Genomic DNA, 19,280 nt, shown 5'->3' on the forward strand with positions numbered 1-19,280 from the left:
GATCCTTGAAATTGATCCTTGGGGAAAGTCATCAAGGGAAAGGGTGGGAACCCTAGTAAGCCCATCAGAGTCGAGTTCCTTGGAGAAGAGGAAAAGATGAAAGGGACAAATAATGTCTCAAGTCTCTCGACATGTTTTGAAGTTCAAAATTCAATGTGAAGAGTTTGAGGAACCTCGGCCAAAGAAAGCATGAGATAAAAGGAAAGGTACTTGAAAACATTTCGAGTTCATCCATCTTGAGGAGGAATCTATACTACTTTTAGGAAAAGGTCGAATGAGGAAAAATCACTATCAAGACCGCATAACCTTCAAAATGTCCCTTTTAAAGTCTTGAAAATAAGTTTTGCCTTGTTGACCTCAAAAAGGGATCTGGCTTACCCAAGAAGATGACTTCAATGAAGGAAAGACAACCATGACCCTTTCAGACACGGGTTCCCAAATGAACTAAGTAAAAGGGAATAGGGAAAGAGCAATCACCAAGGTTTCAGAACAAAAGAAAGCAACTCCAACACCAAGAAAAGGGGAGAAGATTATAATTTCAAACTTTCCAAGACCAATATAAAAGGGGAAGAAGGCGGCCGTGAGTGCAACAAGTTAAGAAATAGGAAAAGATGAGAGAAAATACACGGTATTGAAAAACTCAGAAAATACAAGGGAGTTTTAGAACTTAGGTCAAGTTCATTGAGAGAAAGAAACATTGTAAAATGTCTTTTAGTGATAACCAAGGAACCACATTGATCCAAGTGCTCAAATCTCACAAGTCTTGTGGACCCAAAAGGGACTAACCAAGTTTGTGACCTTTGAGATTTATGAGCTTTGTGGAGTATCCTTCAAAAAAGGACTTAATGTATTCAAATACTTGACTTGATTAAATAAAGTTCCATGAAGTATTTTATGCTTGCTTATACTCATATTCTCTCTTTATTCTCACAAAATATTGTGTATTCGTTATTATATTTTTCTTGTGGAGTTTTTAGTGACTTGTGCGCAATTTAATTCGGTATAACAACCCAATAAAGTCGTGGTGAATTGAGCCCAGTTCACCCACTCAACACTTATTTCACTCCAATCCATTTTTCAATAACCCAAGACATCATATTGGGTTTGGGCCAGGGGAATTGTCCAAAAAAGGGCCCTATAGATATAACAAGTAAAAATTTCAAGTAACCCACCAAAACCAATGATTCAACATAGAAGCCATTGGTGTCCAGCTGGAATCGACAATCAAAGTGGTGGCTTTGGCAATCGGACTACTGATGACCACTGTTAGAACAGTATCTCTAATGACTGGATCGCCCACATTGGTGTCGGTGCAGGGTTTCCTACCATCAAACTATTGGCACTGATCATCGTTGAGGCATCTCTTGCACTAAACCGCTAGCATCAGAGTAGAGTCTTCCACCATTAAACTGATAACACTAGATTGATGACCTACCGATCATATGAGGGAGAGGAAGCCATTTTGTGTTTTGGGAAAAATGTTTTATTCAAATTTCAAAGGTAAAAAATTTAACAACTTTTTATAAAAGATTTTATGATCAATAGAAAATATTTAACAAGTTTAATTTTATTTTCTTGCAAACAAACACTTAAAAATGGGAAAAAATTTCAAAAAAATATTTAGACCAAAATAAATTCAAATTGAAAATAACAATGATTAAATTGTTGGTAAGATGAAAATTATAATGACCAATCTAAATAGTGCCAAAATACATGAACTAAATAGACTGCAAGTTGAAAAAATATAAATTAAAATTAATTCTACCAATACGTCCGTCCAAATTAGGGGGGAAATATTGTGAGACCAAAATAGGTTTTTTGGTCTTGGAAAAAAATAAAAAAATAAAAAAACAAAGAGGGAAAAGAAGAAACTTGAGTCATAAGCAGAGATAATCAAACGGCCTTAACATAGCGTTCAGATGACCCATTTCAAATCTACGGTCAGTAAGACTCACTCGCACAATGACGCCACTATGTGTTTTCTGCAACGTGCAACCTGTTTGGTTGAGGGAAGAGGTCAAGAAACAAACGATGCAAGGGATCTGTTTTCTGTAGCAGAAGCTGAAATGGTGAATAGAGGCTCTTCCCATTACAGGGCTTCTTTAACTTCCAGATTTCTTCCAAGAAAAGCTTCCCCTTATGCAATCACACTTTACATTATCTCTCTCTTTGCTTTCTCCGTCTTCATATTTCTGTTCAATACAAGGAATATTTTGGAGGAAGATGAACAAAAACCAAATTTCTCTGGAGAGTTTCAGTCTACGCAGGTATGGTGGTGTTGTCAAAATTTCTGTTTTTGTTGGTTTTGAGAGTTGGGTTTTGCTTATGGTGGTGTAATTTTTGATGGGTCATTTAGATTTTCGCGAAAATTGAAGACTTTGTGAGCGTTCTCATGGCGGGGTTTGTGCCTTTGTTTATAATCATGTGGGGGTCCTGCGATTTTGGGAGTTTTTGTGAAGTGGGTAGTTGTACTTACATGTATTTGAGACTTGGATTTGTTTCTTTGAGGGACCAAAAATAGGAGATTGGAGGGATTATTATATTTATTGAGAATTGTTATTCTGAAATGCCAGTGGATCTTTGAATTTAACTTAGTTGAAGGAACTAACTGTAACATTTATGAGAAGAACATTTAAGCACGATTTTTTCTATTTGATAATGTAAATTCAAGATTACTTTTGTTTGATAGTGTAATGAACACTGATAACTTATTAAGAAAAAAAAGTGTAATGAACACTGATAAGCGTATTAGTGTGTGAGAGGGCATTAAGTTTGCTAAACTATAAAAGCAGGAGTGCCTGTGTTAGTTGTTGCATAATCTATAACTTAAGTTATCCGTTTTAGGTGGGGAAGAAAGATATGACAATTTTACAAAGGAATAGTCTTTGCATCGTGGTTGCCAAGGGCCTTCTAGCTCAACTGGCACTTCTTGATGTTTCCAATGAAGGATTCCAAGGTTCAAATCCCCCCTTCCCTACAATCGAATTATCAAAATAAATACTTTTATGGTTAGTGGGTACTTCGGGTCATTAGGATATTGTTGGCAATCTCAATTGATTAACAATTGAGGGGCACTACCCCAGAGGACACCGGACTCTTTGTTCATTACTATATGAAAAGTGTTCATATAATATTTTCCTTTTCATCTATTATCTATAAACAGCAAGGCTATCCTGTATTTCCAATATTGCAGATTCCTGAAGAACAACTTTGGGATGCTCCTTTCAGCTATGGGTTACAGTCATGTATCAAGCCTACTGCTAAATATAAAGGTTACAGTTACATGCATGATATATTCATATATTTTATCTTTTTTGCATGGAAATATGTGTTTTCCGCTCTTAAGCTTACTCTCTTTCCCATAATTCTTGAACTTTTATGAAATATTGTTATTTATAAAATAAAATAAAAATCTTAAAAACTTTTATTCCATAGTGTCAAGTGTGTGGTAGATTCTTGCCTTACATATAGAGAATATCCTTGTTTCCATACTTTAGGTTCTTCAATCACTCTGAATGACTCTCTTTCTCTCTCCCCCCTCTGTATTTTCCCCCCTATGTCAGCTGCCCATGGATCAGACCGCTATATAACCGTGCGAAGTAATGGGGGATTAAATCAAATGCGCACTGGTGTAAGTTACTGACTGTTATATATCCTGCATTGTACTGTAAACTACGTTATTTATTTATTTATTTATCATTTCTCTATAAAAGTATGCATTTGTGTCAGCTGCTATGTAGGATAAGAAAACAAATTGGAACTCATGATAGCTCATAAGCATTTTCGTATATATCCCCACCTTCTTATAAATCAACATAAGAATTTGGTTCACGGTGCATTGATGGCAGAGGTCATTAATAACAAACTTCTGTTGTTCCATAAAGTGCTTTAGGGTTAATTGCATTTTGGTCCCTAAAGTCTAGGGTCAAATTCCATGCCCCCACTAAAATATAAAATTGAGCAATTACCCCTTGATTGATTGATTGATAATATGCATGATGCTCCTTGCCGTTAACAATTTCAAAATTTTAACTGAAAAATCACAAACTTGGACTGGGAGAGATTCACTCTGTGGACACTGCTTGATTTTAGAATTTTCATCAAAATTTTGAAATTGATGTAAATAGCTAACAGTAAGGGGTATTTTTCCTATTACCAATCAATTAGGGGGAACGTTGTTTGATTTCATAGTTTAGTAGGGGATTAAATTTGACCCCATAGTTTAGGGGCGGGCAAATTGCAATTAACCCAATAAATAAAGTGCTTGAGTAATGGTCCTATTGGACCTATCAAAATAAAGAAATAAATAAATAAAGTGCTTGAGTGATGTGTGGTCAAGTAAGTGCCAATATTATGCATAGAGTAAGCATGAAAAATTTTGAACTCTTCTCAGGAAAAGTGTTCTTCCCTTTTTACAATGATTTGGAGAATAATATTAAGAAACTAAAGGTATTCTCGAAGAATAATATTATTGGGAAATTTTCCCTATACAAGCAAATAAAAATTGGGCCTATTTTTACTTAGAGTAGAGCATAAAACGTAAAAAAGTTGAAGAAGCCCATTCAGGAACAAGAAAATGGGATCATTATTTGGATTTGATGTTGATGAAACAATGCATCAATGAGAATTTTATTTGACATATTTAGTACATTATTTTTATATAGGTAAAGTAAACAGGAAAAATTTAATCCTTCTTGAAAAATGGAAGAAAAAAAAGCCCTTTGTTAGAAGTCATAATAAAGGAGGAAAGATAGACTCCTTGAAGCACATTTCCGCTTTTCAAGCCACTCAGAATAACAGCTCGCCATTCCTGACTTTAGGAATGGGATAAGGGCCTACCTCTCCGATTACCCCCTGAGGGGAAAAGAGGAGGGCAAGGTAACGAGCAACTAATCCTCTGATCATTGAATCGGCTGCTAATTGGATATGGAAGATGTAACCTCTCCCCTACTTGCCAGTTCCCCCTTCTCTAAGAAGCCATAGGACTGTGCTATGAGGGAGGCACCCTTTCTTCTAATGCTTCCAATTGGTAATTCCTTACTCTATCTCTTCTAGGATCCCTCAATAAAAGTTCCTGCCTCTCTTCCTTCCTCAAATTTTATTTTCATTCCTTCCTTTCAATCTTCCTCCTTGCCTCTAGTACTATAATATGAGGGATAGCTCTAAGAGGAAGAAGTATAAGTCCTATTACATCTATAAGATAGATAGAGAGGTAAAATCCTTATTCTATTTCTTTGGAATAGTGAGATGAGAGAAAACTATTTCAATCAATTGTAAGCATATAGAAGTAGAACTCTCATGGCTCTAAGTCCCACTCCCCCCTTTTTCAATAAAAAAGCTCTGCTACCTACTGGTCCCCTCTCTGATGAGGAAGGAAATGAAATAACCTCAATTTTAGGACAAATCCGGTCCAATGGCTGTTTTCCACTAACCACAAGGATATAGGGACTTGGATATACTTCAAGATCCCGTGTCTTGTCAAAGCTCATTCTAACATTAAATTCAAACCTTGCATATAGGAAAAATATCCTCTAATATGTCCCAGTCAAACACGACATGCTTCTGTACTGTTATTCGAAACTGCCTTTAGGATTCATGTGTTTGCTTCTAAATTTTTGCAGACCCATCATCCTGAATAGGATTTATAAGCATCGCCTTAATCATAAATGGTATTAAAGATCTGCATTATTGTTCCATCTGAAGTTCTGAAAATGATCTTTTTTACCATTGTTGCTGGTTCCCACTGTCTTAATGGCGGCCTTTACCATAGTTAGTAAAATACGGTACTTGTACAATATGGTAAGGATACGGACGGATATAATTTGGCATCTTTAAGAAAAGTACATTTCAAATATTCAGTTTAAAATTACGGAAATGGAAAAATTACAGTACATGTATATTATGAGTATAATTGTATAAAACGTTTATATTTTAAAATTTCGCAACAAGAATACGAAAACATTTATCATTTAGTTTATGAAGATAAATACAATAACCCAACATACTACCCAAAGCATCTTACTTTCCAACCATATTTCTTTTCTTTATAATAAAAACCATATCAACGATTGTAAAGTTTGTTATAATAATATTGTATATGCAATATTATTTCTCTTAAATATATCAAATATCAATTCTGAAATATCTTAGATAGTCACTAGTCACTATTGATATTAACAAATTATATTAAAAAAAAATGATACTAACAATTTTTTTTTTTTGATGAGTAACGGAAAATATGTATTAGAGAAGAACACAGCCCTGTACATAGGAAATGTACTAGAGAGGCAAAAACATCAAGAAACCAAATTACATTGATCAAGCAAAACAGGAAAGGAAAGACAATAAAAAGATGGTAAAACTAAACACCATTCGAGGAATGTAAAAAAGAAAAAAGACTTAAACTCATGAATGGACCGTTTGCGACCCTCAAAGCTTCTAGAATTTCGTTCTCGCCAGATACACCACATCAAACAGTGCGGCACCATCCTCCATATCACCATATTATGATGACACCTGAAATTGCAAGCCCAAAAATCCAACAAATCCACTACCCTTTGCGGCATCACCCAACAAATACCAAACAAACAAAAGACCATACTGCACATCTCATATGATGTAGGATAGTGAAGGAGGAGATGATCTACCCTTTGAAGTCTGAATATCTAGAATAAACATTTGTTTGATCTATGTGGGTTTTTAGCACATTATTGCTCTCAGTTATGTGAGAGTTTGCCTTAGCTTAACCAAACTTTTGTTTCATAGTTTGTTAATCAAATTCACTAACCATTCTTTTTTCCTGAAGATATCTGACATGGTGGCTGTTGCACGTATAATGAATGCAACCCTAGTTGTTCCTCAACTAGATAAGCGTTCATTCTGGAAAGATTCTAGGTATTTACAAGTATTATTTTTCCTTTTCCAGCATTTTGGAGTTCTGTAGTTCCTGTCTCTTTCTCTCTTCTTTTCTTACACATTCTTTTGTCATGTATTCCTTTCCACAGCACATTTTCAGATATATTTGATGAACTTCATTTCATTGAAAGCTTAAAAAGAGATGTCAGGATTGTGAAGGAGCTCCCAAAGAATTTGGAAGCTGTTCCTCGGGCCAGGAAGCACTTCACTTCCTGGTCTGGTGTTGGTTACTATGAAGAGATGAAACAGTTATGGAAGGAATATCAGGTATGTGAAACATATTGTAATGAGGATTCCAAGTTTTGTAGTCAAACTCTGGTTTTGGATTGAGGAACTTGCCCTGTCTGTCAAGGTTCCTGCCACTGAGCATGGTATTAAAGCTAGTTCACATATCTCCAGAACCTGGGGCAAAACGGCTGTGAAAATACCATTTTCTTTTACCGTTTATTAATTTTATAATAGCATGGGCACTTTGACATGCACAGAAATGAAAACTATCATCTTGTAAAGTGGATTCATTACCATCTGAGATATAGATGGAGTAAATTCTGAAGCTGCCTTTTTTATAAATTCCAGGATTAGCCTATGCTTTTAACAGATTAACACACTCTAGATACCATGAGAAACCAAAGCACATATATTCTAAATGGCTTATAAGATGAAGTGATGTAGGAAAAATTAGGGATTTGCCTACATTTAGTTGTGGTGGGTTTAGGGTTAGGATAGAAGAAGAATTAGAGAGAAATTAGGGCTGTTTAGGGTCTGTTTGAACAATACACGTGAACTTAGAAAAAAAGAAGAGAAAGAGAGAGAAGAGAGAAGGAGAAAGAAAGAACAAAGGCCAACGTGCCTATTGCTCAAAACACTCAATTTATTAATCAACTCATTCTATTTTCTTTGAATACATTGAGCACAATATACGCAAGACTCTTACTTGCACTAGAAGTGTAGGATTCCTACTAGTATTAGGAATACTAATAAAAACTAATAAATACTAACTTGGACCCAAAGTAAATAAACCTAAGATACTTGGAATACCTTAGAAGATTCTAGACTCAACTAAATTACCAAAATCCCTTAATTCGCAGGAATTGCAGAAATTACAGATTTGCCCCTCAATATAAAACTGACCATAACTAATAAAATGAAAACCCAAATTAAAATCTTTTTTAACCCTAAAAGACTCATACTTAGACCATTAAAAGGACACGCCTTTCACTTCAATTGGACTTCACATGAGGACCCAATAAAATAATTCTTGGATAGGCAAATTTGCAAAGTAATAGCATATTAATCTTCCATGACTCCATTGTGAAGTTGAATTTATTTATCATTTTCTTCGTGGCTGGAGCTGCCTAGATCTAGTAAATATTCAAGTGGCAATTTTGTAACAGCATTTTTCATTAAATTTGATTCTGGAGTACTTGGGTTGTTGAATTTAATATAGAAAAACATTATACTTGCAAGAGTTTTGATTGTCAAATACCACTTCCTGGGGCTTTTTTGATGAGTTGCCAAACTCAAGGATGCTTAATGAGTCCATCTGTGCAGGTAATTCATGTTGCAAAATCGGATTCTCGTCTTGTGAACAATAATCTGCCTCTTGATATACAGAGGTTGAGATGTCGTGCTCTGTATCATGCACTTCGCTTCTCTCCCCCAATTGAGAGCCTTGGAAAGGTTTGAATTGCTGAGCCTTTCATATTTTTCTGCGATTGTAATCCAGGTTTCAAGTTTTGATTTTGGCATCAAGTCCTGATCCAGTGACAATGAAACTGTTGCTACCAAATTTTGAGGTTTTAGATTGGATGGCTCAAACTTTGAAATGTTTGTCATTCTTTTAAAATTGTGTAACAGTTCAAAACCTTACAACAAATACATATGTTCACAGTGAACATGGCCCCAGTTTATTTTTTCAATTCAATATTGATTCATTTAAGAGGTCTCCTATGGGGATTCCTGTTAAAATAGGTTCTGAGCATGCATGCTGGTGACACAACAGAAGCTGGTTGAGCGGCTGAGAACACGAGGGGGAAGATATATCGCTCTTCATCTGAGATACGAGAAAGACATGCTGGCTTTCACGGGTTGTACTTATGGACTGACTGATGCAGAATCTGAAGAGCTGAGAATTATGAGGTGAGAAAATTTGTTAATGTGCATGCATACACACAAATAAAATATAGGGATGAACGCATATGCACTTATAAAATACATGTCAGGTTAAGAGATGAGAAGATTCCAACCTTCTAGCCTCTTTTTTTTTGGGATAAGTTCTATAAATGGAAAACCTTGTGTAAAGATAGTTTCCTGTGTTTTCTAGTGTTCGGTAGCATAAAAAAAATAGTCAAAGGAAAACTATTTGGTTAACATAAAAAGTATGACTTATTTTTAAATATTATTTTGCACTAAATTTTTTTGGAAAACAACTCTATCTCACAGTAAGCTAAATAAGGGAAGTTAGGAGATTTTTTTTCAAATCATTTAAGGTTGCTAGCAAACATAGGAAAATGAGATAGTTTTATAGAAAATACTTTTTGACAAATGACTCATTTTCTAGAAAATATTATCGCTGAAACAAACAAAGTGTAAAAGGAAAATGAGATCAACAAATTTCACCTCTGCATCTTCTCTATGCCCTTTTGTGTGAGATTTTAACTTCCAGTTTTCTTTTGCTTGGGTGGAGGAACCAGTTGAGGAAGCACTCATCTGGCATTTGGAATTTAACACCTTTGTGTTTAATTTGGTTTATTTGGAGGGATCGTAACAATCAGAAATTCAAAGATGTGGAGAGCTCAGGGGATCAGCTCCTTGCTTCTTTTGTGTACACTTTGTTTGATTGGTCTCAAGCTTGGGGACTCACATCTAATGATTCCCTTCCGATGTTTATAGATTCTCTTCCTTCTTGTACATAGTTTTGAGTTTTCTACTTTTATTTGTACTTTTTGGCTGTTTCATGTTCTTTATTGCATGAAGTAGTCTTTTTTTATTAATATTTTTCGTACTTATTAAAAAAAAGGGTGGTTGATTTTATATTGGTGGCATTTCGTTCTGTTTTGTAGCTTATTTTTGTCATATGATTCTTTTCCTAGGGAGACAACGAACCATTGGAAGGTCAAAGAGATAAACTCAAGAGAGCAGAGAATAGGGGGCTTTTGCCCACTAACTCCCAAGGAGGTTGGGATATTTCTTCGAGCTCTTGGTTATCCTCCATCAACCTTAATTTATATTGCAGCTGGAGAAATTTATGGTGGTAACACTCGCCTTTCGGAGCTCATGTCCTACTTCCCAAACATAATTTTCAAGGTTTGTGAACATTTCTGTACTATATGATTAGCAAGGAAAATTATTTTAGTGCCTCCGTTTCTTCCAATAAGGTGCAATGACTAAGTGTTTGTTGGCTTGATGACAGGAAGAAATTGCAACCAAGGAAGAATTGGAAGCATTCACTGGTCATGCGTCTCAATCTGCAGCACTTGATTACATTATCTCTATAGAGAGTGATGTGTTCGTCCCTTCATATTCTGGTAATATGACAAGAACAGTCGAAGGGCACCGCAGATACTTAGGTCACCGGAAAACCATTAATCCTGACAGGTAGTAATCAATCAAAAGAAATTATTTAGGGAATAGTCTCATTGATCTTTTGGAACTGATATATCGGGCCAGCAAAAGATAGACTTGCACCAAAGCCTTATCACTTGCTTTTATTAGGATGTGAACCCTAGGCCATTTATTGACATGAGATTTTATGTAAACAAGCTCCAAGTGATCTTGTTTTCTACGTTCAGGTTTAACGTGTATGTTGCTATATGCCATTAAGCCTCTTGAGGAATTCCCTAACCCGTATATACTATGGAAAAAGAAATGGTATTTAATTAGCCTGTTTTTCTTTTCAGCCATTTATATTGATAGTATGCAGACAACTTACAATCTTTAACTTGCATTTATTGAGTTGTTTTTCTGGATTCTGCTTGTTGCATTTATTGAGTTTGATGGTGGCACCTAAAGCCTATTTCATTGGGAATGTTTCTCCCTTAGGCTTGACAATTTTTTGAATATGAAGATTTCCCCGAGTCTCATCATGTACTTTATTTTCAGGAAAGGTCTTGTCAAAATTTTTGATAAGCTGGAAACCGGACAGCTTAAAGAAGGATCCTCATTTTCATCTCTTGTGCGCCAAATGCATGAGAACAGGTAAACAATATTTATTTATTTATTTAATATGACCACACATTGTGAGCCAAATGCACCGTATACCACATCCAATAACACTTGACATAATTGAATAGCACCAATGTGTTTTTCATTACGGCTGAACGAACGAACACAGGGCAGTTATGTAAAGAAGTTATTTGCTGTTCCTTTTTTTTAATTCCTGAGTTACTTATTTAGTAAAACGCTCTAATATGGAACAAGATTTGTGCTTGTGCAGCAACCAAGAACTTGTCGTCTAACTTTGACCAAATTTGCAGGCAAGGAGCTCCAAGGAAAAGAAAAGGTCCAATGCAGGGAATTAAAGGCCGAGCGCGTTTCAGGACGGAAGAATCCTTTTATGAAAATCCGTACCCTGAATGTATATGTACTTCAAAAGGACGGTCTGAATGACATAAATAAAGCCACGACTGTACCATTAGATTTAGTCTAGTCTAGTGTGGATTCTTTTTGGTTCCACATACCCTTTGATTATAGTCATTCATATCAAGAAAAAGTTTTGGTAAATGCCTTCTTTTTTTTGTTTTAGTTTTGTACATGGACGGACTCAGGTGGGGCCGGAGCCCCGGCCCTTTTTTATTTATTTATTTATTACCTATTATATATATATATATATATATATATATATATATATATATGGGTAGAGTTCAAGTTACACTAAGTACTGTTACACCACTCAATATTTTTTAATTGGATGCGAATATTGACAAATCCACCGTTAGATTACATTATTTTCGTATATTCTTCATGCTTGCAAAATTTCGAGGTGATCAAATATTAATAGTCATATTATCAATCAATTGTTAAAATTCAAATTTTTGTAGTTTAAAATAATGCATAAAAGATGAGTTTATAGATCAAATGGTAAATAGTATCCAATTGATATGAAAATTAGTATGCATGTTAAGAACATATAGAACATGTAATTCAACGATTAGATTTTTAAAATATTAATTCAATAACAAGTTATTGGGTAGTGTAACATTGCTTAGAGTTACATCGGGTGTAATTTGAACCCAACTCATATATATATTATTTTTATAGCTAGCCGCCTTTTCGAAACCTTTTAGATCTCCCTCTAACTAACAACTATCCAACTCAAAAACTTAACAAAACAATAAAAGCATTCACAATGGTGATTGTATTTTTGCAATAAAACTATATTACTACCAAAGAGCCAAAAAATACTATATGTTATTGGAGAAGTTAAAGCTAAATTTTTTGTAACTACAGTAAACCGATATAAATACCAATTGATTGTAACAAGTTGTTAAAAATAAAATACAATATTTTATTAAGATTATCTATTTACTTTTAATTAAAAAAACTCAAATTTTCTCTCTTCGCTTATTATTTTAATAAGTTGTTCATATTATTTTAAATGAAGTGGTAAAAAAATAGAACATTTAATGTTAAGTGTATTAAAAAGTAATGTGGTAAAATAGATAAAATAGCTTTTTGAGGTATTAATAGCTAACTTTTTTAGTATCACTATTGTAAATGTTCTAACTTAAAAAAAAAAATTCCTAGCCAGCCTAGGATTAAAAAAAAATATTATATATTTTTGTTTTTGTTGGTAGATAATTGCATCTCAATGTATTAAGAAACAACAATTTTGCGTATTTATAATTTGTTAATACTATATGGATGCCTATTTGGAGTTTTTTTTTTTTCTTTTTCTTATACTCCGGCTCTTTCTAATTTGAAATTCTAGGTCCATCCTTGGTTTTGTGTTCTTAAATCAACATGATTACTTCCAAGAGCAAAATATTTCATGCCTGCTAAAAAAAATGATTAGAGAAATAATACTTACATTTAGTAAATGTTTAATTTTATGCAATTTACCTTTGGGGGGGTGGTTGGTCTAGTAGTCATAGGCTCACTCTTAAGGGTTTGGGAGGTGGAGATTTCAGGTTCGAATTTCACAATGGAAAGCGCCTAGGTTATAACTCCATACCTCTTGACTCATGCTAACTAGCATCCTCAATAGGGTTGGGTGCACAACAATAGTTCATTCAGATAGGCCCAGTGGGTAGGGGTAGGTATCACTATGATCACACTCAGATGAAAGACGTTAACTTAGATTGCTCTCTTACCCATTTTTCTCAACCAAAAAAAAAATGCAATTTTTTTATTTTTTTATGTTTGGTATGACAAAAAGTAACGTTCAATGATAAATGTTCAATTGAAAACAAGTCAAAGGGGTTTATTTTTAAATTTTGAGAAATGAAAAACCTTATGCCTTAACTTATTTTATTCTTTTATGTTGTTGAGTACCTTGCCATCACCAGTGTCACCCATGTTAGAAACCTAGAGGTCCGTGATGCAAATCAAGGAGCTGGTCATGCTGATCATACATGTGGAAATGAAGTTGAATTTGCACATGACCCTTTGTCACTTCCTAGTGGCCCAATTACAAGACTTAGAGCTAAACGTTTCAAGGAAGCACTAAATGGGCTAGTCCAAGAGAATTGGGCTGATTCTGAAAAGACCAAGGTGGGCTCAGATAATAATCAAAGCTTAGTCCATGTCATCAAAGCACTTGAAGAGGCAAATTAATCTAGTCATTTAGCTTGTTTGACTGCCTTTAAAAGTCCAAGAATCCAAAAAAAAATGTGGGAACTTGTTTTGCTTAATTTTTGTGCTGTTTTCAAAGCTGTAATTATGACTTGCCTATTCTTGGAGGGTTGTTCCAGGTATATAGATGGGTAGTACGAATTTTAAAAATCAATTTTGGTTTTCAGAAAAACTATTCCCCTTGTGAGGTCTTGTGTTCCTCTTGGTTCTTAAAAGAACTCTTGAACTTATCAAGTTAATCTTGTGGCGTTCAAACAACCAAACTTATCACCTTGATTCTTGAGAGTTTCTTAGGAATTCTTGGTGTGGCGTTTTCAATCCAACGTAGTCTTGGTGTTTCATCTGATTAGATGATGGGTCAAGGCTCAACAAATCTTGTCTAACGATCTTGGGGTTCCAAACCATCATTGTTATCGGGTTTCATCACAATCGTTGGTGGAGTTCATATCAGTCCCTAATGGGGATAGGTATGAATTGTAAGGGAATTGATGAAAATTATAGGGAAATTGGCTTAATTCGAGGTAGTCACCCTCCATAGAGAATGAAAGAGATTAAGAGAGAGAGAGAGAGAGAGAGATGCACTAATGCACTAAGAAGTTGATTTACTCTTCAATTGATATCTCATATTGAATTACAATCATATATTCATAGGAGCCTAGTTCTAATCTCATTGGCCCACATGGCCTCATCTTATTAGTTCTATTATTTCTCATGTGCATTAATAATTTCAACATGTGCTAAATGTGATTAACATGCTTGGAATTGTAACTAACTAACTAACTAAATCTTAATAAAACAATAACTATACATATGCTTATAGCATTCCTAACATTTCCTTCCCCTTGAAAACACCTTGACCACAAGGTGTTGTTGTCATCTTCATCAAAGGAGATCTTCCAATGGACCAATACCGTAGTGACATTTTGATCACCATATTTATGCATTTCTCTTTGACAAGCGGTCCTATGCACATGAAGGTTTCTTCTTCATAGATCTTCAAACTTTGCTCAAATTCTTGAGCCTTCAATGGTTCTTCAATCTTTAAGGTCTCATTGATTCTTTGAACCTTGAAATATTCTTGTATCCTCAAGACCTCATTTGATTCTAAAACCATTAAAATTCTTGGCATTTGAATCTTGGATTCTTGGATCACCGACACTTAGATTGTCAATTCTTGAATCATAGACTCTTGAATGAAAGCCTCCATTGGTGCATCAAGAATTGGTTCTTGGAAGATCATCATCACTTTCTTTGTTGGTTCTTTCGACTGAACTTCAAGGGCAGCATGTACATGCATATCATCATCCACTTTGATACAAAAATCAACATCCTGGCTTGCAACAATAGTAGTAGATTCTTGGAACTTGATTTGTTTTTCGAGTTTCATTGAATCAAGAGATTGTAACTCCTCTTCCGTCATATTTTCGAGACCCTCATGTGATCTTGAGAGCTCTTCCTTCATGTCCATGTTAGATTCATCCAAGGCCTTGAACTTCTCTAAAATGGCATTGTGAGATTCATACTAAACCTTGAAATTCTTTGAAACTTCATTCACCATTTTTAAGATTTCTTGCTGGTCATATTCACCCGTATCATGATTGACGGCTCTAATACCAAATGTTAGGAATCTAAAGGTTCCTAATTGGGATGAGTATGAATTATAGGGGGGTTGATGAGAATTGTAGGGAAATTGACTTAATTCGAGGTAGTCACCCTCCACAGAGAAATAGAGAGATTAAAAGAGAGAGAGAGAGAGAGAGAGAGAGAGAGAGAGAGAGAGAGAGGGAGATGCACTAATGCACTTAGAAATTAGTTTATTCTTCATTTGATATTTAATGTTGGATTACAATTATGTATTTATAGGAGACTAGCTCTAATCTTATTAGCCCACATGGCCTCATCCTATTGGTTCTAATATTCCCCATGTGCATTAATAATTTCAACATGTGCTAAATGTGATTAATATGCTTGGAATTGTAACTAACTAACTAAATCTCAATACAACTGTGGGGGTAAAATGGTCAAAATATGTATTTGGGCCTAATTTGATAGTGCAAGCCTATCTGAGCAGAACCTTCGAGACCCACAAGTCAACTCATGCTAGAAAGATTGGTGAGGTTGTCCGAGGAGAGGCATCTCCTTGGTCAGGTCAGGTAAAGACCGTGTGACGTGTCGTGATGTATGGATAGAGAATTCTGGAAGGCCTGGTGGGTAAAGATGTGTTTCACATAATTATAGAAAGGAATAACGTATGAGAAATATTTAGGGAAAATGCTGCTACCACCGCATTAAAGACCCTGCACCTACCTCCCTGGCCGCATTAATGAGAAAATGACATCTGAACAGTAATGTTCAGCCTTCCAGCTATTGTTTGAAGATACCAAGAAGGTGATAGATGTGACAAGTATCTAATAGGGTAATTTGTGATACATGTGGAGGATGAAGGGAAGAAGAAGAATGATATAAAAGGGAAAGAAAGGGCATCGGAATGAGGGGGACGGGAGAACAAAAAAGAAAAGAGAGAAAGAGAGTACTGTATACTTCATCTTCAATTTTAGTCTATTATTCAAAGAAAGAATAGCAATATAGACTTCCTCGGCTTACGTCCGAGGAGGATTTCTCACTATTTTCATCCTTTGATTGTGTGTGAAGCGATAATCTAGCCTTCCATCTATAGTCAAATATCCATAAGACCTAGATTTCAAGTTCACATTCTACAAATTTGATTGTATAAAGCCATTTGGGCTTGAGCCCATCAAGCGTTAGGGTCCGGGTACAAATTGTGCGCTTACAATAACAATTATTATCCATATGCTTATAGCATTTCTAACAACCCACAATCATTGATTTTCACCATCACCGTCACCATTGTTACACAATCTTCATTGCAACAACTACTATAAAAGATTATATAAAATATTAATGATTTTTATGCAAGCCAAATCACATAACATGATTTTTAAATAATTTTTTTTATTAAATTGCAATTTACACATTTAAAGTAAAAAATAATTTTGATTTAGAGACTCTAAATTTCAATAGGTAGATATATACCTATCGTTACCAAATTTTGAAAAAAAAAATCATACTTTCATTTAATGAAGTGATCGTTAAGTGCTATTTCAATTGAAAATTACTTAGTTTTAATGCATTAATATTATGTCTTTTGACTTTTGTCCACATCAAGATAAATGCGTATTCCCCCTCTCACATGAATGGTGAGTCTCACCATGAATTTAATTAGTGGGACTCACCATTCATGTGAGAGAAGAGAGTACGCATTTATAGTACTCCGGGAGTACACAATAATTTTCTTATTTTGATTTCGGATTTCCCCTTGTCTACCTCTCTCTCACTTTTTTTTTTCCCTCCTTTGGCGACTTGGTGTTACTTTATCATTTTTACAAAAATCATAATTTTCTTTAGAAATAAACAGATTAAAAAAAACCTCAAATATAAAAATGGTCCACCTACTTAATCTCATTTATACTCATATATTAGTAGACTTCATTAATTGAAAATCATGTTATATAAGAAAAAAGGAAAATGACATTAAACAATAACCTCCTAAATTCCTAAAATTAAGTAAACTACTAGGTTTTTTATTTTTATATAACAATCTTCTCGGCATTCAAATAGGAATCTTATCTAAAACAAAGAAATCCAACAATAGAATCACTTATATTCGATCAAAAAAAAAAATCACTAAAACATTAGTAATTAACTGCATTTCAAGGTGAATACTGAATAGTGCGGACTGCGGAGGATATAAGCTGGTTTGGCTAAATGAGATTTTAAAACTTGTTCTCAATTGACGCTATTTTAAAAATATTTAATATGATGTTTGGTACGGGAGAATTCACATTATTCCTAGCATCCAGATTCTTAGGAATGTGGCTATTCCTATGTTTGGTTTCATTGAGAATTTCTTAAGATTCCTAGGAATGTGAGATGATAATGTTTGGTTTATTTTCAGGAATCCTAAATGAATTATTTATTTTTCTCATTTTATCCTTGAATTTGAATGTGAACTCCCATGTCCTTTAAAAAAAATATTCCTCTAAATAAATAATGAAAAACCAAATATAAACTATTAATTATGACAAATTCATTAAAATTCTAGTCTAATATTTCAAAATGACAAATACAATACAAAAATAACTATTTAAATTCTTAAATGTTTTTATTCTTAATAATAATTTTTAAAAGAGTTTAATCCATAACAAAACAACCTGATAACTTTTTTTTTTTCCACATGTGAAACCTAAATAAAACTTTGTTAAAGGATATATCAACAGAGTTGTCTAACTTGTTTATATTATTTTGGTGGGAAAAGATAAAGACAAGGGAAAAGATATCAATGATTTGTTTTATATTTTATCTTAATTTCTTAAATGATAAGGAAAAATGGTTAAAATTTTCAATTTATAAAAAATACCATTTCCTTTAAGCTTGGAAATCTAAATTCCCACTTGTTTTAAAAGGAATCCACATTCCTACTGAGAGGGGTTTAAGGGGGGAATTCAGATTCCCCTAGCATCTGATTCCCTAGCGTGATTTGCAACCAAATATGAGAATCTTTAAATATTCCTAGAAATCCTAAAACATTACCCCATACCAAACGCCACGTAAGAGAATGAGCATTTTTGAAAATCCTGATTTTGGATAATTTTGCTTATAATTTTTAGTATTTGGCAAAATAGAAAGACAACAAGGTTGGTGTAGTGATTTGATCATACTATGTGTGTTTTCAAACTTAAAAATTACATGATATATTGACCGATATAGATACACATGTTTCATGTCTACTCAGTAATGTAAGTTTCGTTTTGATCAAATAAAAATGCAAATATCCTTCAATTATTTTGTACATTATTGATTGTGTGTTATTAAATTTATTTATTTTTATAATTTTGTTAGACTTTGTTTCAATTGCTGCAAAAGCAACAAAATTTGAGCAAGAATATCATATTTCAAATCAAAATTTTCACACATAAATATTCTAAAAATAATATCAAATTTTCATTATACATAAATAATTGATACACCACTTAAAATAAGTAATATAACAAATAAATATAGTTATTTATTATCATTTTTTAATTATATAGAATAAATACTAAAATGTTGGTTCCCCATATAGGAAAAATGTTTATCTCTAAATTAGTTTGGAGAAAAACCCTTCAAAAGTCTCTAATATGTTTTTATTGGATGTGAATTTTGAAAATCCAATTGGATTGCTTGTTTTTATTATATCCTCTATGCTTGTAAAATTTCAAGAAGATCAAAGATCAAAGATCAATAGATATTTCATCAATCAAAATGTTTAAATTTCAAGTTTTTGTAGTATAAATTTATACATAAAAAATAATTTTATTGATTGTATAGTAAATAATATCCAATTTAACCAAAATTTGACATGTGTGTTAAAAATATAAAAGAAATGTAAATCGATGATGAGATTTTCAATATTCACATCCAATTAAATGGTATAGGATTAGTTGAAGGATTTTTCTCCCCCACAAAATCATAAGATTAATTTTAGTGAATTTCATAAATATTTAGTTTTGATG

At 33.7% G+C, this 19,280-nt stretch overlaps 1 protein-coding gene across 1 annotated transcript; it reads left to right on the forward strand.

The window, feature by feature from the left end:
- The first annotated feature begins 1,903 nt into the window (after nt 1–1,903).
- Nucleotides 1,904–11,637, forward strand: LOC142623375 (O-fucosyltransferase 38). The gene is made up of 11 exons (XM_075796778.1): nt 1,904–2,267; nt 3,194–3,272; nt 3,564–3,631; nt 6,806–6,894; nt 7,005–7,182; nt 8,467–8,595; nt 8,918–9,054; nt 10,008–10,221; nt 10,328–10,512; nt 11,017–11,112; nt 11,391–11,637. The coding sequence occupies exons 1-11, from the start codon at nt 1,920–1,922 to the stop codon at nt 11,521–11,523; spliced, it is 1,656 nt and encodes a 551-aa protein (XP_075652893.1). The 5' UTR covers nt 1,904–1,919; the 3' UTR covers nt 11,524–11,637.
- The last annotated feature ends 7,643 nt before the right edge of the window (nt 11,638–19,280 follow it).

The sequence above is a fragment of the Castanea sativa genome, chromosome 2 (genome assembly GCF_040712315.1).
Source record: "Castanea sativa cultivar Marrone di Chiusa Pesio chromosome 2, ASM4071231v1".
In the NCBI taxonomy this organism is placed as follows: Eukaryota; Viridiplantae; Streptophyta; class Magnoliopsida; order Fagales; family Fagaceae; genus Castanea; species Castanea sativa.